At 38.3% G+C, this 24,148-nt stretch overlaps 1 protein-coding gene across 7 annotated transcripts in view; it reads right to left on the bottom strand.

Annotated features, from left to right (window-relative positions):
• Positions 1-336: 336 nt before the first annotated feature.
• The window catches only part of ATP2B2 (ATPase plasma membrane Ca2+ transporting 2), a 379,035-nt gene continuing 355,223 nt past the window's right edge, over positions 337-24,148 (bottom strand). For 3 of the 7 annotated variants that reach the window (XM_080994172.1, XM_080994175.1, XM_080994176.1), the window contains 2 exons: positions 16,088-16,259; positions 7,611-7,661 (listed from right to left, as the gene is read on the bottom strand). In XM_080994172.1, the coding sequence (XP_080850298.1) occupies positions 7,636-7,661; positions 16,088-16,259 (198 nt within the window). In that variant the 3' untranslated portion in view covers positions 7,611-7,635. Of the gene's footprint in view, positions 1,655-3,106; positions 7,662-11,559; positions 11,616-16,087; positions 16,260-21,991; positions 22,041-24,148 lie in introns of those variants that run through there. The other 4 variants (XM_080994177.1, XM_080994173.1, XM_080994171.1 and 1 more) reach the window with 4 other exon arrangements.

Raw genomic sequence — 24,148 nt, 5'->3', positions numbered from 1 at the left:
AATAGCCACCTCTAGAAATGTGACTTGATCAAAAATGGTTTTCTATCCTACTTTAAAAACACTGTTATATTGTAAACATTTTGCAAACTTTTATACATGAGCTTAAAATGTATAAAACTTGTGAGTTTAATTTTAAGAAACAAAAATAACTTTCCAGTTTTAAATATAAATTCTAAACGCAATATATAAAAATCAGTGGGAATTACATCAGTGGCCCTGACCCAGAAAGCCCTTGTACACATAAGTATGGCACACACACAACTAACGGGGCATTGCAGAGGCAACCCCCCCCCCCCAAAAAAAAAAACCAGAAAAGGAAAAGAAACTCTGAAACCATTTAGGGTTAGAAAAAGGCACAACTTTATTTGACGAGCTTGCAACACTCCAAATCAACCAGTGCGAGAATTAGGCACATCTCATCTTGACATCTTATTGACAGACATACTTGAACAACAGTAATCCAGAGGCCGGAAGATCCAGAGAATGCAAACCAACAGTTTAACTTCTTGACATTCTTCTTCTCTGTAGGCAATTACGTGGTTAGAGCTTGGGGAAAAATAGGTAAAATTATTAGTTTCCATTTAGGCTAAATCTCACAAGCTACAGTGTAACACATTATTACTGAATGTACTTGAGCCCACTGAAACCAATGATCTAGACTGGCCATCTCATTGTACCTGTATTAGGAATGCTTTCCTTAAATCAATCTTTCCCAATCGTGAGTCTAGATATTGTGGGGGAAAGAACCATCTCTGACCAGTGGTCATATTGGCTATGGGTGAGGGGGATTGTAGTCCAACAACATCTGAAAACACAAGGTGGGGGAAGACTGTCTTAAGGGCAAAATATCAGTATTAGGATTGCTGTGATAATCTGCTAGACTTAGTAATTGGTAGCTGGATGTGCAGACTCTTGTACCAACTAGGTGAAGAGGAGGAGCATACTATACGTGCCCCTTTGTGCAGATGTCTGTCAGCATTGCATTAATGGGACAGGAATTACAACGCACAGTCAAATGCCCATTAATTTCACAAGTACTGCAACAAGTGGTGTGTAATGTAACTCTGCAGGAGCGGAGCTGGATCAGGGTGTATATAGACATGAAGAAGCAAACTAATGATTTTGAGCCTCTGTAGCTGTTACTTTCTAGGTCAGCCCTTCCTCAAATTATTAATGTATTCATGCATTAAGGCAAGGCAGCAAAATATAAAAAGATAGAACTGTAACATAGCTTCCAATATTTCACATGCATTTGCAGATATAAAATGCCAACATACATGGGACATGTTCTGACCACTGTAACGCATAACAGTTTGCACACTGCTTTTTGACGTGGAGGTGGGTGGAGGAAAGACCCCTGCATGTGCATAAATGATTTGTAAATACAGGGATATTTGAGACACGCCACAGCATCTCCATAGATACCCAAAACACGTGTAGGCAAAGAAAACTCCACAGAAATATACAGACTCACATCATGCATCCCTAAATTAGCACTGTTTGACCCATGCACCCCCCAAAAAACCCCTGTTACAGTGATACTATCCCAATGACCCAGTTTCAAATACATACTAGCAAGCCTAATTACCTGTGTCAAGGGCCAGTGTCCAAATCCCAAGATCCTGTACTGTATACCTGCCCAAGCTGTGACAAACTGCAAAAAACAAAGGAATAATATAATATACTTCATCAACGTAAAACTTCCAGCCTAACAAAGGACCATCAGAACACACAAAATATAGGAAAAGAGACACCTTGTAACAACCGTGCCCAATCAGTGGAGGAGAGAAGCTTTCTGCAAAAGGTTGGTAAGGCAGGTAGTCCTTCCTCAAAGACAAGAACAGCTAGCAGCCTGCTTGTCCTTGAATCATGACAAAATGCACCTTCCAGGCAGTCTAAACCCCATGTCAGGTGCATTGTGTCTGCCATGCCCAAACAACCGGAGTCATCATACTGGCCAACAACTTCCTGCCATTAATCATGTGGCACAGAAACCCAAGTATGGCTTACTAGCGGGAAGGTAAACGGTGTTCCGTGTGCTGCGCTGGCTCACCAGATGCAGCTTGTCATGCTGGCCACGTGACCCGGAAGTGTCTGCGGACAGCGCTGGCTCCCGGCCTATAGAGTGAGATGAGCGCACAACCCTAGAGTCTGTCAAGACTGGCCCGTACGGGCAGGGGTACCTTTACCTTTTTAATATTACTTGATGGTTCTCATAACAGTAGAAGGTAAGTTGCTACTGAAATGGGAAACATAGGGCAATGATTTAAATATACATTTTTATATGGGCATGTGGTAACTTACATGTCAAACCTTAAAATATGTTATTCCACTGTCTCTCTAGGACAGGTTTTTATGTCAAGCTGATTATATTCTTCATGCTTTGAGAAAAAGCAAGAAGCAGGGAACCAAGTCACTTATAACCAATGCAGAAAATAGTAATAGCTGAGTTAAATTATATCCCACACTGGTTCCATCATTTCCGTCCAGCATTAACATCCCTGGCCATTGCTGCTGCTTATTAGAAACACATCAACTGTGATACCCCATTCAGAAAGCCATTAATATTTGCAAAGAATTACTTCAAAGGCATCTTCCTGACAGAGTAGTGCAACCAACCTCATACAAAACCATTGGCTTAGACTTCTTCATATATAAGTTCAGTTGCTTTCACTCTATCAGCCCCAAAATAAGATATGGGAAAATGACAACTCATACCACAGTTTTCTTTCTTTAAATGATCCATTTTAAGTTGCCGGGTAGAAAATAGAGGGTCTCTTTGTGAGCTGCTTCTAACATTTTCACTCTGGCCAAATAGTGAAACTAAAGCCTCCATACTCGCGATACAGTGCTGACAAAGTGGCCCTTCAGTTCAGAGATTATTACTGTTTTTCATGAGTCTCTGAAGCTATCTCCACTGATAGGGCTTGCTAAACATTGAAAAATAAAATGGAAAGGGAGGAGTCAGGGCTATGCACAAGCTCATTATGTACTTTAATGTTACTGCAGTGGGAACATGAAGGAATCAGAAAGCTTTTGCAACTCTGTTTAACTTGAGCATTGATGAAGGTAGCCTCCTCTGTTTTAATGATTAGAATGCACTTACCCTCTCCGGATTCTGTCTGTCAAGAAGGCTGCAGATATGGAACTATCCATGAAGGAATAACTTGCATGCTCTCTGCAGTAATACTTGGTAAGTGGTAACCAGTTTCATCTTTCTTTTTTAATAGAAAAGAAACCTCAGATGTTTTTGTATTGTCATGTGCCTCATCATTGCTTCTTCTTTTTTTAAGAGGGAGGAAGAGGCAGCCTAAATAATGAAAAGTTGCAAGTGAATGGGGAAGGGGAATAATACAGTAATAATACAACAGCTCTCATCTTGTCATGCAGTGGCAAGAATTTTACTACTCAAAGGGGTAATAAGTTTACCGCATTCTGCTTTCCGATAGTTTGTTTTTTAAAAAATAAGGTGTAGTAAAATTCTCGCCTTTGCATAGAAATATGATACAAAAGGTGATTATAGAAAGTGAATTTATCACACATCTGGATCTGTTGTGTGGTACCCTCCTTACTATTTGGCAGGATACTGGTGATGAAGCTAAATTGGTCAGATATGCTTACCAACTACAGATGTGGTATAGTTGTCTCTACTGACACACACTCTCAGGGAGAGGCTTATGACTTCCTAGCAAAGATCGCTTCTTCTTTAAGGGGGCTAGCCTTCGACTTGGTGAACCACAACTGATCAGCAAGCAGCTCCCAAGAGAACATTGCCCCCAAATCCTTCAGTGCTCCAAAATATTTATAAGAATGTAAAGAAGAGCCTGCTGGATCCGGACTTTGTCCCATCTAGTCCCGCATCCTGCTATCACAATGGCCAACCAGTTGCCTATCAGAGACCAGTAAGCGCGACCTGAGCACAGAAGTGCTCCCTTCCAGAGGTTTCCAGCAGCTGATATTCAGAAGGATAATGCCTCCAACTGCAAAGACAGAGCATAGCTATCATTTATAAGTGTCTGGTATTAAGTGCATTGAAAAATACATGTGTTGTTTCAACTGACAGTGGAAATAAAGAAGGATGTTATATTCAGACTTTTATTGTTCATGCTGCTTTGTGAATTTATTACTTTTTTTTTCAATTTCCACTTGTGCTCCTGCCAGGAGATAGCTATTAGACAGTAAGCAGCAAGAGTAAAACGTTATCATTTTGTTTCAAACTATAAAATAATTTACATCACATAATTTTACTGTTGTGTGTTTTTTTTTCATTTTTTTTTGAAACCACAAACATTCCAGCATCACACTGTAGGAATAACAATAGAAAGCATAACCTTTTGCATAGTATTAAATGAACAGAGACAGTAAGTTCTTTATTTACAATTATTGTCTAGATTTAAAAAATTCATAAAAACAGATGAATAAACATATAGGAATAATAACCCCTAGTGGGATGAATTGCCAAATGTACTGCTGTATTTTTTTCCACAAATCTCATGCTTTTAGGTACAGTACGCAGAGAGCAAGCATTTTATGTATTGCAGTGAATTTCAACATATAGACCATTTTGGTTTTTTGATCCATTCTTCCCATCATAGAGAGGCCAAGCAATTAAGAAAGGGAACAAGGTGCAAAGCTTGTAGTTGAAAGGCTGTTATCAGCTCATCTGTTTTCTCCCCCCCCCCAAGTCTGTTTATCATATACATATATATATATATATATATAAAGAGAGATCATGGTTTCTGTTGACAGAATCCGAAGTTTCCTATGCATCACAGTTAATATATATGTTATATTGTCTTTTTCTTTCTTTTTAAACTATATATGTACAGAATGAAATATTGGTTTCTTTTTAACAGTTTTTCAAGTCTCAAATAGTACCCTACTAGTTATTAAGAATCTGTATTACAATGCGCACACACAGAAAATGAAATGAAAATCAAAAAAGTATCCGATGAAAATCAAGCTTGAAATAAAAGGCAAATCATCAATATTAAGTTGTTAGGGGGCAAAATATTCCAGTGCCAACAATTTCGTAGTTTCTTCAGCCCAGAGCTACATGCTTTTCCCTGTAAATAGACTTTATTGTATTTCAAATATAGTATCCCAAGGAGATCATAGAACTTCAGTGTTACACAAAAGTTAGTTGCTGTTATTTACAATCCAGGGATAAACCCTGCCTAACTGTCAGTCAGTTTGATTTTAAGAATAAGCTGGTCAACTGGACTGTCATGCCAGCTTTGAGATTTAAGAAGCGGGTAACACTGTCTGTTGAGAAGAGGGTTGTGTAAGCCTGGGAAGGTTTGCTGTTCAGCCAGACGTTTGGATCAGAGTGAATTATGTAGAGCCAAAAGACATTAAAAGCTTCTTACGAAAGTCCAGAAGCTGGCAATTCAAGGTGGTTAGAACTTTACCTGGCAGAATAGTTCTGAAATGCCCTCAAAACATTAGTCATCTGAAACTGTAGTTGGTCAGGAATCTCATCTTGTCTGAAGAGTTTCTGGCTTGCAATAGTTCTTCCCACTACAGTTGTTCCACCTTATTAGCCAACTTTAAAACAGCAGGCAATACAACAACATATAAAGTTTTCAAGCTAATTTAAAGGGCTCTCCCCCCAACTCTTCTGGCATAATTGATTATTAATCAAAATGTCTTTTGCACTGTACAAGTTTATGGAAAAGATCATTTGCTGAAAAGTCTTGAAGCAAACCTTGTATTAAATACAAAAGTCATTTATGAAAAATCTGTGACCCACAAAGTGCTTTGCATTCAAGTGGTTGACATAGCAATTATATAAGCTTTTAAATTACCAGGGCTGTTACCATCTTGAAGAAAAAAGAAATCTCACCCAGAATATTGCAGTTGTTTACAATGGCTTTCAGTGTAGAAAGCACAATACAAGGGAAAAACAACATTAGTGGATTTGCTATAATATACTTTTGTGACTACAGGAAGACAAGCTTGGTTTAAAAATAATCACACAAAGCACATTTCAGTATACACTTCATAAAGTTTCATTCAGGTCTACATAGTGCAGAAAATGATATTATTTTTCTTTTTAAATGTCAAAGCAACAAACCATAGTGGTTCTCATCCAAAATGCCAACAGCCCATATTTTTCAAGAAATAAATGACTAAATTTCTAATGGAATAGAATCCAGCACACAGTATTTCAACATTAGTTTGATCTTCATACAAAGCCAAATATAACTTATTTTTGAACTGATATTCAGAAACTCCACTGAGGTTTATTATAATCTTTAAAAAATATATGTTTAAGAAGCCATTGCAATACACTTAAATAATGAAATGGCCTCATCATTAAGTATTGCATCAAAATAAGGTCAAATAATTCATTAAAAAAGAGAGAGCAAAAAACCTGATCATTTAAATGTGTATTTAAAACAAAGGAAGCCTTTCTGTTTCATCACCCTCTATATAGGATCACAATGCTACATCCAATATATTATATTTTGGCTTCTTTTGTTATTTGCTAGCAATATCTACATTATTTAACAAAAAAAGAAAAACCTATCAGGCAAAAATCTGATCACAGTTGTAATAAAACATCCAGGGTGCCATATTACAGAAATTTTCATTGAATTGAGCGATTTGAATATTATCTCGGCAGGAAGTGCTGTCTTAATCCTACAAATAGTTAAGGATATTATCTACAGTTCTGTAAACAAATTACATTCTTTATTTTTAGGACATAAATAAGTTAAAATATAGCAATTTGAGCAGAAAAAGGCAACATGCCAACAAAGAAACTTTATATATATCTATATCTCTATATAGATATAAATATATATATAGATATATACACATATGTAATTATATTATGTATATATTTATATATTTCTATATATAGTCTCATAAATGCTTATTTTAGGTTCCTCTGTCCAACTGGTGCAAATCTACTGTGCAAGTTAAGCTTTGCAACTTCAAAAAAATATTTAAATTAATCTATACAACTGAGTCCATGCCACACAAGCATTAAAAAAACCCCAAAAAAACTCACAGACCAGTGAATTGGATAAATAGCCTCAAAGAAGTCCTCTGCATTTCCTGCTTAAGGAATAAAAAGAAGGGAAGGTTGGAAGTGGGTAGTACATTCATGCAGGAGGGCATTTGTATTGTTTTTGTTTGTTTCTGCAGGGGGGGGGAGCAAGAGGGGAATATGTAAATCAGCCATATGTAAATCCCCCAAAACCATCATGATCAGTGGTTCGTTCTGTCCCCCCCCCCCTCTCAAAGTGAACAGGAGTTCAAACAGCTTCTCAGCCAGCATTGTTTATACATATCTCTCTATGTATATATTTATATTAATATTTTTGCAGTGACATTTTCAGCTAAAGTGATGTCTCCAGGCTATGGATCGGGCTTCCTGGACTAGAAGAGGTAGCTGATTTACTTGTATCAGTTGTAAGGTTTATTCCACTGTCGATAGCACTATTGTTCTTGTTCAGTGAAGACGGTGGACTTGGGTTTTGCTTGAGTGCAGGGTCTTCTTCTAGTTCTGTGTCGTCAATGAGAGGGATATGGGGCTGGGAATCTTCTATCCTAAATTCAGGATGAGTCATAAAGTTGTGAATGGAGGTTCTAGATTCTGGTTTTTCTAACCCTTCATAGAGAGAGCTACGGAATGCCTTCACGACGCGGATCTGAGAGGAGGGAAAAGATAGAAAAGATGTCAGTGGTAACTGCTTTTTCAAAACATCTCATTATGATTTACATTTTTTTGTTTTGGTGAAAAAAATGTGGCATATGGTTAGGGCAGAGCAGGCAGCTGTAGTCCATAGTCTCTGGATGCTAAATGCATAAACAAGTGGCTCAGTTTTGTGCATTTTAGGTGTCTGAATCAACTGCAATGTTAAAACCATATGAGATTAAAGCCATCAGAACTGTTTCCAGAACTGATGGGAAGCACTGGTTAAAGAAAGCAAACATCCACTCATGTGATATTTCCCTAGTAAAAGACAAGCCATGTTAATTCAAATGCAAATGTAGAACCATGCATGTTGATAGTTTGCAGTGAATAATTAAGAAAGCTTTTAATTTATTCTTTAAAAAGTTTCATTTATATAGACAAAAAAAAAAACCCAACACAAAACAAATTGTATGTCTCAAACGAGAAATCACAAAACATAGACACAGTTGGATGGATGGATAGGTATGAGAGACAAACATAGGAGCCAAATGTAAGAACAGAGCATAGGTTTTTGAAAAAAGCAAGATCTAAATGAAGCAGCCAAAAGCACACACACGCACGCACACACGCACACACACACACACAAAGCCAAGCGGACAAAATACTTAGGCAAAAACATGCTATACAGGAAAAAGTCACAGTAATCACATAAACACAGCTAATTGGCACACAACTACACTTGGAAGCCTGGATAATGTGAACATGTAATTGTTGATACAACTTTTATTTTTTCTTCATGCATATGTGAGGTAAACACTCGAGTATAGACCCACTGTTCTAGCCATTTGTTTTTAAAATAACTTATTAATAAACAATTAAGACTAGAAAATTATATAGTGATTATTGGGTTTCATATAATTGAATTACAAAAATCCAATTCCTTCATTTTCTGTGTCTCACTTATGAACATCATTCATAAAGTTAAGTGCATAAGGTGGTACATTTTTATGCCTCATCTGCAGTACTTGATGTCCATTTAGTTATGTCAAGATATTTTCTTGCCTTTCCATCACTAAGCCATAAGAACATGGGAAAGCCAGGTACTTAATAGAAGTAATGTTCGGATGGCCCACCAATTAATTATGCCTGCACTGAGCTGCAGGAGCAGCAGGATGCATTGCTGAGTCAGCAAAGGACAAATAGTGCTCCATGACCAGAAACAGGAGAGCATTCTAGATTCCTTCCAGAAGTGGCTTGCCGGGTGGGCCCTTGCCAAAGCAGAGGCTTCTACTATGTTATTAGTGAGAAAAGACAGGATTTCTTGAAGGAAAGAATTAGCAAGGAAAAAACAGAATGGCAAGTATGTGAATTGTTGGGAAATGTATTATGACTATAAATGAATTCTAGAGTTGTTGAGCTTTTTATTTTTCTCCTAATTATGAGTGAGGTATTAATGCTAGTCTGAATGAGGTACTAATGGCAAATGCATTGAGCAAGGGATGCTCACCTGAAAATGGGTGAAGAATTTTAAATCTCTGGGGCCTTTAGAAATGTTTGAGTGTTTTATTTGTTTTCTGACATTTGCACCCCACCGTTCTTCCATCATGAAAAAACAATCTGGCATGGATGCCTCAACCATCCATATACAAACCACCTTAGCTTTTGCAAAGCGGTAGTCTCATGTAACTTCTGACTACAGATTACACATATCCAACATGGTGCATACTTGGTTCTGAACCACAATTTATCTCCTTTTATTATTCTTTGTGCTGGAGGTCTTGTGTATTTAAATTGCATTTTATCATTCTACACTGTAAGCTGTCAATGTCATAGAGGGGGATTATATTACTACAGTAAATAAATAATGTGTGCCAGTTATGGTCCACAACAGATGGAAATGCTCGATTGACAATTCTGTGAGATCTTGCCCAAATCTTAATGGAACCCACCATTGTTGCTGCTGCTTCAAGAGCACCACTGAATACCCCAGGTAGGGAGGCTTCAGCAGTAGGGCGGCAGTGGAAGGGGGGGGGAAATACCTATCCCTTTTGCCTCAGGTGGCAAAATGAGACACACAACCCCTGTGGGTAGGAAGCCTGTTCTACCAGGTGGCTTCGGTGGCACAGAGAGCTGATTTCCAGCTCTGACTAGTTCACCAGCTCAGCCATTCCAGGATAGTGATAGTAAGGCAACAGTGATTCACTCTCTGGAACCTTCCCGTTTAGAATCTTTCATTATGGACTGTGACATGATATTCTGATATTTTATCTTTGCATGTGTCACCTACCCTGGGGGTTTGCAACAAGGAGTTGGGTATACAATTTAAAAATAAATAAAAATACAGGATTGGACCAAGCATATGTATATATCGTGCATATATAGTGTTTTATAACTGGAGAGCCACTGTGAGTCAGGGTAGACAATACTGAACTAATTGGAGCAGGGGCTGGCAACCTAAGGCCCATGGACCACAGGTGGACCACGGGGGTCATTTAAATGGACCACGAGCCACCTCAGAACTGAGCTGCCCGCTTGGTGAGTCCCCGTGCACTGTGCTAAACCAGCACAGCGTGGCGCGGGGACTCGTTTTGCGGCGCCAGAGATCGCGACGACGCACTGAAAATCGTGTCTGCACAGATGCTGGAAATCGCATTTGTGCAGATACAGATGCCAGAAATCACGAGCATGTGTGTTCACACGCTCGCAATCCGGCCCATGGAGGGAATCTCTGCTGGTGTGAACCGGCCCAGGCAAGGTAAACCTTGCCGACCCCTGAACTAGAGCAATCGCATGACTTCGTTATAAGACAATTTCCTATGTAGCCATTTACCAAAGCAGTCTTTCTCCTCAGAAGTAATATGCACTGTCTAAATATGCACTGTGATCAACAATCTCTTCAAGTAGAAGAGGCATCAGCATGAACCTAGCCTGTTTCCTAATAATTTGGGATTCTGACCTGAGATCTTTTAAAAGAAGGACACATTAGGAAAAATATTTTATGTGCTAGTGCCATACTTCTAAACTCCTTTGTGAGCTGGGTGGGATGGGGGTGGGGAGGTTTAGTGAATCTGCAGGAGTCCTTCTAAGGAAGGGTAACTCACAAAATTCTGTTGCATGCTGTTGATCATTGGCCATGCTGGCTGGGGCTTATGGTAGTTGGAAACTAACAATATCTGGAGGGTCACTTTATAATTAGGGTCTCCTGAAGTTATATTAACAAGAAGAAAATGCTATATAGTTTAGTTAGATCACTAAACTGAGAGTTGCGAGGATTAAAGATGTAGCCTTTAATATAGGCTTTATATAGGCAGGTTTTAATGACCCTCATATAAGATTGTATGTGTGCTTGCTTTCCATGTACATGTGGGGACATACCAGAAATAGATATCAACTACATGGCGATCATGTAATGGACAGTGTTCATGAAACGGACAATGTCAAGAGATGATAAACAATGATGTACAGCTCTCTTTTCTCACAGGAATGGAGACAACAGGAAAAAATGAACTGCTCTTAACAAGGGATTACGGGTGGGGTTAAGGACAACACTTCAGGACATTTTGACATGGCTTTTAAGTTTCCACTTCTTTCTTCTCTGCTGCTGTAATAAAAAGTGCTTCAATTTTGCCCCACACTGAAAGTGAGACATAGATATTTGCATCCAGCAAAGAAAAGATAAATACAATTTTTAGATACTGCAGATTTTTACCTCCACTGTAGAACAAAACACCACCCTGATAGAATATCACTCCTAAGTACAATGCCATTTAAATATGCACGACCAGTTTTCAGATGTACTACAGTAGGTAGCATATGAGCTTATACTCGAATGTTTACCTGGCTTCATATAAGCCAAGTATCTTGAGTTTGGTTCACATTCATTGTCAGGCTCAAGGTTAAAGACTCACAACCTCTTTTTATTTCACTCTCTCCTGCTGAACCCTTTTGTCCAGTGATCTCTAGCCCTCTGGGAAAACAAACACATTTAATATTCAGAAAGTAGAGAGTTGGGCACTACAAAAGCAAATATTGCAATTTTATTGAAAGGACAGTAAGGCGGTTAGTTTATAAATGTAAACATGAAGTCCGTTTTGCCAAGAGATGCCAACTCTTAGGTTTAACTGCTTCTATTTTTAGTTAAGGATGTGGTTGTGCAAAAGCAAGTCTTATGTTGACTTAACTGTAGTCAGACTTCCCTTCATTTTGAAATACGTTCAGAGCACTGAAAATATTCAGGGCCATTTCACGCTCAATGGCACATCAGCAAGAGGACTTTGAGAGTACAGTAATGTACATGGGATGTTTTCATGAAGTGGCATCACTGTGCAGGTGCTGTGTTTAAAGCTACAGCAACATTTTCAAGCCAATGCACCACAGCAATGGCATGAGCACTATATGGAAGCAGTAGTTCAGACAAGTGCCATTTGTATAGAAAAATAATCCTTCTACTCTCAACATATTTTTAAAAAAAATGAAAATACAATGCAGAATTCATAATCATTGTTTGCTAGCAACTTCATGGGAAACAATGAATTGTACATTACTTAGTGATAGAATGGGGTCCATTCACAGACTCACTAACCCAGTGTTGTTGTTTTTTACATGTAGTGGGGATCCTAAGATGTTGCACACTCACACCCACAGAATGTGGCATTGCTTGGTGTGGTAAAGGACCCCTGGACAGTTAAGTCTAGTCAAAATCAGCTATGGGGTGTGGCGCTCAACTCCGCTTTCAGGCCAAGGGAGCTGCGTTTATCTGCAGACAGCTTTCAGGGTCATGTGGCCAGCAAGTTTAAACCGCTTCTGGCATAATGGGACACTGTGACAGAAACCAGAGCACACGGTGTGTGTAAATGTACACCAATAGCATCTATGCTCAATTCCTAAACCCCTTTCCTCCCTCCTAAAAGAAATAAAGTGGGGGAGGAAAATGATACTGGGATGAGAGATACAAATTGTAGAGGGTCTGTGGGTCAGTGTCCCATAATGTTATTGTCTTTTTAATGCTAGAAGGACTATCAAGAGAAATAAAAACTCTCTCCTTTTTCTCCATAGCTGTAGATTGTTTTTAAAACAAAAACAAAAAACCCTGCATCTTAGCTAATGGAGTTCAAAATTAGCAGTATATTTGAAGTCTATCCAACCCCAAAAAGCAACATCATTGCAATGTTCAGTTTATAGTATCACACATCGGTATGACTTTGCACAACCAACAACCTAACCAAAATATTTTACAGGAAATGTGACTCCAAATCTAATTTTGAAAATGTAGCATTATAACATATATAGTGATACCTCTTAGCTAAAATTTTAAAACTAAAGCAGCAGCATGTTATCTTTTAATAAGTTAGAACAGAAGGATAAAGGAGATTAAATGACAGGTGGAAGAAAAATGTGCAATTTTTACATGCTCCGAGTCTGCAAGTAGAGTTAGCTTCCAATGCCAGCTACAGCAGGAGTATCAATTGCAATGGCATTAGTATGGAAGGATGGCATATGCAGTTCTTTGGGTTTCATATCCTATATACTGGTTCCTGCCTGCTTTTTAAAGTTACTGTAACATATGACCAGCTAGTTGCATAGAAAGGTTTGCTGATATTCAACTACAGCAGCCCACTTGCATGACAGACTTCTATTCACACAAATGGGACTTATCCTTTCTCTCCTTCTTGTCAGAGAGTTGCAGACCCCACCTCCCCAGAGAAGAATGGGGCTGGGGCTGCAGAAAAGCAGAGAAAGGAAAAGTGAAGCTGCATGTGGTAGTGTGAATTTTTTAGTGCAATCTGGTTTAAAAAACGTTAAAGGCTCTAACATGCATGCATAACTATTTCATTTTTGCCTCAAAAGTCTTTATAAATGTTTAAGTGGTTTAAACAGCCTTTAAAAAATGTAGTTAAATGCAATTGCAGAAAAATAGTAACCATGGGATAACAACTTTCATGTGACTATGCATGCAAATTTTTTACTTGTTCAGCTACCACAGATAATGTGAAAGCAATAGCTGGCAAGGGAAGCAATCTTATTGTAACTCGAATAGTTTTGTTAAAGGCACATATTTACCAAATTAATATTATCAGTGGTTGCCCACTTGTGGAAACTCTCCCAGAGAGGCACACCCTGTATAGGAAAGTCTTTTAATGTGCAATGTTTTCTTATGCTTTTATATATGTTGAAAGTCACCCAGAATGACTGGGGCAACCAAGTCAGATGGGCGGGGTACAGATGATAAAATTATTATTATCTTTCTATATATTTTAGGTGCCAGGCAAATACTTTTCTCTTTACCTGTTCTTTTGGCTTAATTTGAAATGTGGCATTGTGGCTTCCTTTAGTGGGGTGAGAGCTGTAAGTTCTGCCTGTGCAGATGTGTTTTTAGGTTTTTAATTGTTTTTAATGTATGTTGCTGAAAGTCTCTGACAGGATAAAGGTGGGTCATAAATATATAATAAAATAATAATAACAGATTTAAATAAAATAATAATGATGATGCTGTAATGGGTTTGAAGTGTTTAATTAGTGTTTATGTGTAAAGCCTTTCAGACCTTGAAAATATGATCAAGATCCATGTGTATTGGATTGTGTGTGTGAACCCACTTCTGACACCAGTGTTACATGCCACCCCAATCTCTGTTGAGCAGTAGCAAGATTCCAGGGCCCCCTGGGGGGTGACTCTGGACCGTGTTTCCGTTGGGAGTTCGGACACAGCAGAGGCTGTCGTGTTTATTTGGGTTTATTTTACACATATACGGTTTATTTTACACATATATATGGTTTATTTTACATATATATACAACATTTAGCCTTCGATGGAGGGGTGCACAGCAGCAGCACCCCAAAATGCCACCTTATCCTTATGGCAGAATCACCAGCCTCCTTTTTGATCTGCAGGCTATCTTGGTCTCCAGGGCACATGCAAGCATATTTCCTTGTCTGCTTCCTTGTACCATCTTTTAATGGTTTATGTTTTATTGTGTTTTTAATATTTTGTTGGGAGCCACCCAGAGTGACTGGGGGAACCCAGTCAGATGGGCAGAATATAAATAATGAAATTATTTATTACTATTACTATTATTATTATTTCTACTAATTTATTTGCCGCCTTACTCATTCACATTCTAATGGCTAGAACTTTTGATGTGCTGAAGTACCAATGGTTAATTCCCCCAGGCCCACCTAACAAAGGAGTTTGTTTGACTTCATCAACACTAGTTGATTGACTAGGATTAAAGGCTGGTATACACTTAGGATGTTTACCTAGGTTAATTAACTCTTCAAATGCTAATTGCTGGTGCTCAGAAGTAGGTCCACACACACATCTTTCAATACACATGAATCTTGATTACATTCTCAAGGTCTGATAGAAAGTCTTCGCACATAAAAACTAATTAAACCCCTCAAACCCCTCACATTACTCGGTTATAATACACACTGAGACTGTCTTATAACACATCCCAGTTATAACAAACAAGTTCTAATTAAATCCTAATATTTACTAAACCCAAATATTTAGCATCTATTATGTTGCTCTTCACTGATGGAATACATTTAGGGATGGTGCACACATAGGAAATTCTTAAGTTGGTTGTTGATTATTTATACTTTTTTTACAGGGTATAATGTTTGCTATTTATTTGAATAGGATTGTATCCAAAGATGGAAGCCTCTTTGATCTAACAATAGCTTTCATCCTCAGAAAGGAGAATTAAGTGTATGTTCACCCTCCTCCCTGCAGTCCCCATCACCCATAAAAATTTCCCCAGGGAGTGTGGGGAACTTTGGAACAGTGTCATTGTTTTGGCAGGGGTGTGTTGCAGGGGTGGACGGCAAAAATAGTCTCCTTCCCTGTTCCACTGATAAGAGCTTCCACTGGACCAAAGAGTCTTTCGTCAGTGGAGGCACAACACTGGATACAACCGGAAGTATACTAGGCATTCAGTAGTGAACTGCATAGATAATAGTATTAAAGAAATGGGCGTGATAATAGATTTAATAGAACAATTTACATCTCAGAGCATGTGTGAGAAGAATCCTGCTTTATGTGTTTTCAAGTGTTGTCCTACTACATAAAATCTAGTCCAATATTTTATAAAGCAAAGCAGCCTTGGAAAGATGAGGCAACAGGAGATGTAGTTTTACAATCTAAGAAGAAATGTGAACAGGTGAACTGTTCAGAGGAGATTTAACATATAGAGCTATTTTCATAAAAAAAGAAATTGGTATTCATTCCATAAGAGGTAGCTTTATAGAGGCACACCCTATTTCTGAAAATGGAGACCTGTAAGGAAGAGTGCCACTGTGGTGTGCCAATATTTCAACTATATGACTTATTCTGGAATATAAGAGGTGGGAAAGGGACATAATCTTGAATGGCCCAGTCTTGAATGACTGCTAGATAAGTTGGCATCTCTGTAATCAGATGCATTAAGAATACACACTCACGCCCAGCCGCCGCAGCAGTTGTGCTGGTAGGAGAGGAAAGAGCATTGGATAACGAAACGTGGCTAGGGCTAGAAATATTGGTTACATCCTGGTTCTGGCTTGTGACGGAGGATTGTCTCCTGAGAGCCCCCTGAAAGGAAGTGCCACTCTTGAAAGTATTGACTACTTCGATCTGTAATGGAGGAAAGAATGAGACAAGTTGCTTGACGAATGGACAGAGCTTTGCAACCCACAGGAACAATATTTTCTAGTCAAGTTCAGCTGCTCATACAAATAGTGCTTCCATTTTCAAGGTCAGAATAAAATAAGCCCCTTTTAAAATTTAGCATAGACAGGCAGGTTCTGTACAGAACAATGTGAGGCAGCACAACTGACAGTTTGCCAACTCATTTCATGGTAGTTAGAAGAGAAACTGTTATGTATACGTTTGTGTTATTATTGGGCTTTAATAATAAATTAATTTCAGACGTTACTATGGAGTTCATCTGCAGATAGTCATTACCCTTGTATCTATTACCATGTAGATTTTCTTCAAAAAGTAGGACTGGGAAGAAATTCAGACACATCCAATCTCATTTAAAAAATAAATTCTACCTATGCATGTCTATTCAGAGAAAAGCACCATTCAGTTCAATTGAGCTTAGTCCCTGATAAGTGTGTATAGCCTGAAATTGCAGCCTGAAATAATAGTACTGAATAATAAATGCCATATGAACCACTTTTCTGACCATTTTGGATTCATAATAGTCAAAAGGTAAACCTAGGACTTCATATGTACTTGAACCACATTATAATTACCTCATTTTTTTCATCATTCACCAACAATGATTCTGATTATGAAAGTTGCACAGTGAAATAGCTTTCCATTTACAAATAATTTACTAATTCATTGTACTGGGTATACCTGTACATTTTGGAGCCAAGTAGAAGATTCAAATTGCATCCACCCAGGTTGAAAATATCATTTTTTACCCAGGATCTTTCTTCTGAGGCACCTGCCACACAGGACCTAATGGCAGGGCAGAGTATGAACCAGGAAGTCTCTTGTTTTCATATCACCTCTGCCCTGAACACACTGGGTACTTTACTCAAGCCATTCCTTCTCAGCCTCAATTGCTTCATGGAGGATAACACTGACTTACCTGAAAGGTCTGTTGTAAAGATTACAACCAGATAAATAACACATTAAGCACTTTGAACATTTGAAAGTGCTATACAAATGTTAGGTGGTATTATACTGCTACACATTATGTTGCTAGGAAAACAAATATGGATATTAGATGTATTAGATATGAAAGCAAAGCTCGACAGGCTAAGTTAGGCTTCAAGAGTTCATAATGCAAACCTTGCCAAAAAAAGTAATAATCCTTGACATACTCTTCTGTTTCAATTAAAATACTTAGGGATGATATTACACAATTATATCGAAGAGGCTGCAGGGGGTGGAGAGGAAATCCACTCCCTGCAGAAGACCCCCGGGTCAAGAAACAGGCTCCTCACCACAAGCTATTTTTGCCCCACAACCTTTAAACAGGCTATACAGGGGATATACTGACTACTGGAAATGATCCTCTTACTCCAAGCCCAAGCCACAACAGCTTTTTCCCCCGGGAGGCCAGTTTAACCTCAACATCTTCTCACAGTCTGGAGAGAGCTGTCCTGGCTGTATGAAGCGGTCATTTGACAGCCAGAGATCTGGGATTCTAAGACCCATCCAAATTCAGAATGTACTGAAAACAAACAGAATCATTTCCTGATTTTAGGGGAAATGACTTAGCTTATTTCTGAATCATTACAACACAAGCCATGGGTAGGTCACCCATCCCTAGCTGATAAATTTCTTCTCATAAATATTTTGTCACAGACATTTTGGCAAATATACAATTACACACACACACTTGTGATTGCCATTAAGGGTTATGGTAGTGAAGTGGAGATTCCACTGTGCCTACTGCAAAAACATTTGTAATATAACAGAAAGCACAATACTGGTGTTTTTAGACTAGGTGTTACATCAGAACACCTTAGGATGAATATGTTTACATACATCTCAGTAAGACACAAATGGATCACAAAATACTGATCAAGGTATCACAAAGATACCTAGTATTAGTACGAATGTCACATTTGATGGGGCTGAAACATCTTTCTTTTGCACACCTGCTCAAAGCTATGTTTCTTCATCTTTGGGTTCATAGGAAATGTTAGGCTTATGGGATCAGGGCAAACAGAGCCTTGCTTTCAGAAGACTGTGCAGAGCTGTCTTTGCTCCAGTCCTCTTCATGAACATTCAAGGTATGATGTTCACCTATGTGAGCACCTTACTTGGGACATTTGTGATCGTCACTAAGAAGCAGTTAGGGAGATCCACATGTAGCAGAATGCATCTTTGTGTGCATTACTTGCTTGGAATAAAAACCACATTCGTTTAATGTGCATTAAAATGCACATAAGAACACCAAAGCTATCTATTAAAACTGGATTCCCCCTCATCCACATTCTGGAGCAACATAAATAACTTTTAAAGCACAAGTAGAGTGGGGCTGGAATATATGTACTGTGTCTGGACACGGATATATGTCCTTTAAGGTATGCCCAGTACATTTTTAAACTTCTATTCTTTCAACAGTAAATATCCATTCCCACGCCACAAACCTACTGCTTTATCCTAATCTTCTTTAAAATCTCCCTTCCATTTCAAAAGGACTTTGCCATTCAGATTTAAGTTTCAGTTCAAGAAACATAAGTCAAAGCTCCTTTGGACATGTAGCTATGTGAATTCATCCCAATATTTACTTATTCATAGGGCAGGTTGTCACATGATCTGGCACATGGTTCTGGAGAAGCCATGCTGTATTTCATTTGGTAGACCATCATGAACTGTTATATCCTGGTCATAACAATTCTATCTGGTCAAGGAAGGGACAACTGAAAGTGAATGAACCACAAATCCAAAGCCTTGATGGAGTCACACCAGCAAGCATACAGCATTGCTTAACATTTTATAAATTGCATGTTTTGATTCTTTGAAAGTCACTTTGAGACCCAGATCAGGTGAAAAGTGGAGTATGTATATTTAAAATAAATAAATAATGAAAAATTGGAGGATTCCCTGTAATATGCCTCATCTTCCCTGACACTTTGAATCCTGAAATGGTCTTCTCTTGAACATCAGGAACCGAGAAATGTAGTTATTAACCTATAATGGCAGAGTCTTTAATACGGATGCCTGGTGTCCTGAACTAATGCCATTAGCATGGGGCTACCTTGGGATGTGAAGGTATTAAACATTGTTAATTGACCTATTGATAAGATTGATAAGATTTAGGCTTACTTTTTCATGTGTTATCTTGGAGTGATAGTGTATCTTTTATTATGTGCTATAGTTTCTTCGTACCATTATGGTATTTAGACTGTTTTCTGTGAACTGCTTTGAGTACAAATGTATTTTTGGAAAATGCAGTACAAACTTACTATAGCTTTGGACCCAGATTCTTCACTACCTAACAGGCCACAGTGTCTCTTTGGCAAATTTGCCAAAGGCTCATAAATTGCTGAACAGCATTCAATAAGAATCTATTTTGACTACAATAAATTGCATTCTTAATATTAAGGGGTACTTACTTACTTACTTGACTAAATTAATCCTTTTAAGTAGAATTGAATACAAATTCTGGCTTGAAATATTCTAATGCAATCTGAAGCACTATCCAACAGGGACAATTCAACAAGCTTTCTAGAGTCCCTGTTAAGAGACTATCATCTATGTGCCATTGTGAAAATCCAGTCAATCAATTTTACACGCTCTTCAATCATATTATAAAAGAGGTCTGTACTAAGACAGAAAACCAACAAAAACCAATTTCAAGTTAAATATGGAAAGATCAGTATTTACTGTCCATAACAGCACTAAGATTTCACAGATGTATTTGTACCTAAACATCCCAACTTGCTGAATAATTAGTGGAAAACATCTGTTAGAAAGCCTAACAATGGGTATTCTGAAGGCAGAGCAAGTTTAAAGTTTGCCTTCTGTGTGAAAGCAGTAGAGATAATATAAAAAGGGATCACCTGTTCTGTGCTGAAGAAGAAAGAACTGAAGTCAAACTAGGAAACATTTTAAAGGAAACTGGATATTATATTCATTTATATTATAGTAGTAACCTGGATGAGTAGAATTTTGCTAAAAGCCCTTGTACCTCTTCAAAAGAGAAGACTTAATTTTCCCCTCCCCTTCAGCTATTGCACTAAATTCTTAAAATGCCATTCAAGACTACTTTTGTGATGAAAGTTGCAGTTTATTACTCTAACATGGCAACTTGATAAATCAATCTTGCCAAATAGACAAGAAAACTGAGTAATCTGAAGTTTTCCCCCTCCTGTCTCCTAGTTTGTGCCTTAAAATTACTAATTTGTTCCATATGTAGATACAGAAAAAGCTGGCAGAAAAGGCTGATTCTGATGCAACATGGAACTATGATTCCTCACTATATGAGCCTTGGGCTTGTGTGCTCCTCCCTTACTTCTTTTGTGTGCCAGAGGCAAAGACTGAGAGCCTCCACTTTTACTTTTAAACTAAAAGCAGTTCTATCCAAATTTGAGCAGCTATGGTTTGTAAGGACAATCCAGAATCAAACTTTGTCTTGTTCTCACTAGCCATCATTTAAACAAATCAGTTTTCTAAGCCTGATATGAAGAGGGGAAAGCACACAACCAGAGGTACTCAAGTAAAGTGTTATTTCACATTGCAGGAAAACATGGTTTCTCACTACATCTGAACTCAGTCATGATCTAATCTCTTAGCTAACAATATAGTTATTCAAATTGGAATATAACAGGCTGCTGTTTACAAAGTTTAAACAGGTGAACAAATAAAACGCAAGTGCAAGATCTGTCACAGACTTTAGCTTTAACCCACATCTCCTGTTTTTGTCTCCTCCTATTCAAAGTGTGTGTGTGTGCATGTGTGCGTGCATGAGAGAGAGAGAGAGAATTTCCTGGGAATGTGTTGAGATAAGGTGGTGGTGTTGTCATTTCAATTCCTATAATGCAAGACAGGAGGGGGGGAAAGGGTCTGAATATTGAGGTGCAGGACTCCTTTATTGTCTCTCCTGTAAGGGTACACAGAAGAGGGAGAGAACAGAGACTCCACCTTGATGTAAACCAGAGGGTTGGGGGTTTACTTCTTCAAGCTCCATCTTCCCCCATAGAGGGGGGGACAGTTGGGGGAATATGTGGCCAGTTGATACACACTAGATGCACACACTGAGTGAAAAAATCAAAGAATTGGAAAAGGTGCTCCAATCACCCTCCCCATATTTCCAGAAGTGTATAATGCATTGGAGGATTTCTATCATTCTGCCATTCACGAGGAAGCTTATCAACCTAATCTTCACAGAAATCCTTTGTTTGATTATTTCCTGTAAAATGCAGTAGAGGTGTACTAATTCATTTGGGTGTTCTGCTTATCTGAACTGGGGCATTCGGATGCACCATCCTGACAGTAACTGCCCAGCAGTAATTCTTTTACTAATCTGAACTTCCCAAACATCATGGGTACTCTCCAGTGGATATATTGGAGCCGCTTGCAAAACTCTTTCTGAATTAATGGCTTGTTGATGTCAAATGAGCACATGATGGAGGCATGGAGCGGGGCAGTCACAGACTCCAACTGGCAGGGAACGTACCAGCAAAGCCTTTCACAACACATCTACTTCTAAGCAGAAAGGAAAGTGAACAGTGTTGGTTAGCAAGAAAACATCATTATTGTTTATTTTGGTTTAAACAGTAAACAACAAGAATTTTCCATGGATCATGAAGATAAAAGTATATAGAACTAAAGGATATTTCTCAATCTACAAGAGGAACTAAGAGCAGTATTTGCTCTTTGTTGTTTACACTCACCACAACCAGAAAGACATCCTGACAGAAATGTCAACAGACAATACTCCTCCTACAGCCATCAGGAAGAAAATAATTCACATTTAGAGGATTACTTAGGGCTGATAATAGCCCCCCACTTGGGCATATAATTAAATATTTTTCTCTCTCAGAGAGTAATCCCAAATCACTACTCTAACCCAAGTGAGCAGATCTTCATTTAATTATTTACACAGTGAAAAATGTAAATTTATCCAGCTCTGTGGTCTACTCCCATTCACCCAATCCCACCGCTTCCTTTTCCATTCTTTTTTATTTCTTTACAAAACTTTACAAAAATCAAAAGGGATAATATAAATTTTTCTCTTGCACTAAAAACATTCACAGCCCCCCTAAAAATACATCATCTTCTGCTTTAGAAAATTAACTAGCATTTGCTTTAATAGAACCACATTGCTTTAAAAATCTGAATTGCTTTAAAAATAAACCTTCCAAGATGGATTAATTTTACCCCCGAAGTGCCTTGACCTTACAAAGCAGTATTTTCATTTTCTTCTACTCCATTGCATTATAGGGAGCACATCTTTTCAAAGCTTTGACTAAAATAGTCCTTCCAGAAACTGACTATTTTTAGTACTACCTTCACACTTTACTGCAGTGACAAACACCCCTATTCAGAGAGCAGAAAAAAGAAACCCACATGATTTAAACATTTTTTAGTAAACAATTTTTGTTGCAAATTTTAATAAATCTGCTTCCATCTTTTTCTTCTACTGACTTGGATATATTTATCATGCATAGCCTTTTCTTCATATTATAGTAAAACAATTAAAAAATTTTTTTACAAGCAGAAAAAGGTAGAATCCTGGCGCCATGCCCAACTTCTCTAATTAAAAATAAATGCAGTAATACAACATATGGAAAAACTTTTTTTAGCTTCTAGCTCTCAAGGTTTTGCTGACAAGATAAAGAACAAGGTTAACCCTATTTCAAGTTTATCACAGATGTGTGTGTGTGTGCAAGGTAAAGGTAAAGGGACCCCTGACCATTAGGTCCCGTCGCGGATGACTCTGGGGTTGCGGTGCTCATCTCGCTTTATTGGCCGAGGGAGCCAGCGTACAGCTTCCGGGTCATGTGGCCAGCATGACTAAGCCGCTTCTGGCAAACCAGAGCAGTGCACGGAAACGCCGTTTACCTTCCCGCCGGAGCGGTACCTATTTATCTACTTGCACTTTGACGTGCTTTCGAACTGTTAGGTTGGCAGGAGCAGGGACTGAGCAACAGGAGCTCACCCCGTCATGGGGATTCGAACTGCCAACCTTCTGATCAGCAAGCCCTAGGCTCTGTGGTTTAGACCACAGCGCTACCCGCGTCCCCTATATATATGTATATATATTCAAATATCAATTTTTGATGGTGCAAAACAAAGGATTCATTAGTTTCAAAAAGACTCATGGAAAACTCCTGGGAAATAATAGAAGATTATCCTATTTTTTTATGAATGAATACAGTAACAGAGATAGTGCAACACAGAAATGTTTGATGTATCACAGTAACTTCCAGGTGTAATGCAAAGTTACAGAGCTAAGTATGCTGTTTATATTGCAAGCTTGCATATATTTCTTTCAGATTTTGCTAGTTTACTTGTATATGACTTGTAGGTTAAGGAAACATTCTTTCTGTGCTTTATCCTTTCTATTCTCTTTCCAAGTCCAGAGACACTGGTGAAGGGGGACTGCTGCCCACACCTGAAGAGTATAGAGGCCACTAGGACAACACCAAATGAGCTGTAATCCTCCTGTTGCCTGAAGGCTGGCCAACATAATCACTACAATGGAATATTTAACTCACTTGAGGACCCAACAGAGCTCTTCTATAAAAATTTAGGCATTTTATTTCCAGAGGCAGCAAGAAGAATGCACTAACTCTGGTTCAGTAAGTTAATCAGTTAAACATTTCTTTTCTACGCTAAGGCATTAAAATTAATTTGTGGGTCATTCAGAATTAATTTTATAACTAATCAATTGCTTTTGAATAATTTACAATCCATTGAGGGAAGGCAGAATCCAAATTATCAATTAATAAATGGGGAAATTGACTTGGAATAGGTGAATAATTGATTGGGAGAGATGTTTACAGGGGAGCAATGGTCACGCCACAACAGACCGAAGAGGACTAATA

This window comes from Podarcis pityusensis, assembly GCF_964106645.2.
Source record: "Podarcis pityusensis genome assembly, chromosome: 2".
NCBI classification, from domain to species: domain Eukaryota; kingdom Metazoa; phylum Chordata; class Lepidosauria; order Squamata; family Lacertidae; genus Podarcis; species Podarcis pityusensis.
This window is presented reverse-complemented; position numbering and strand designations above follow the sequence as displayed.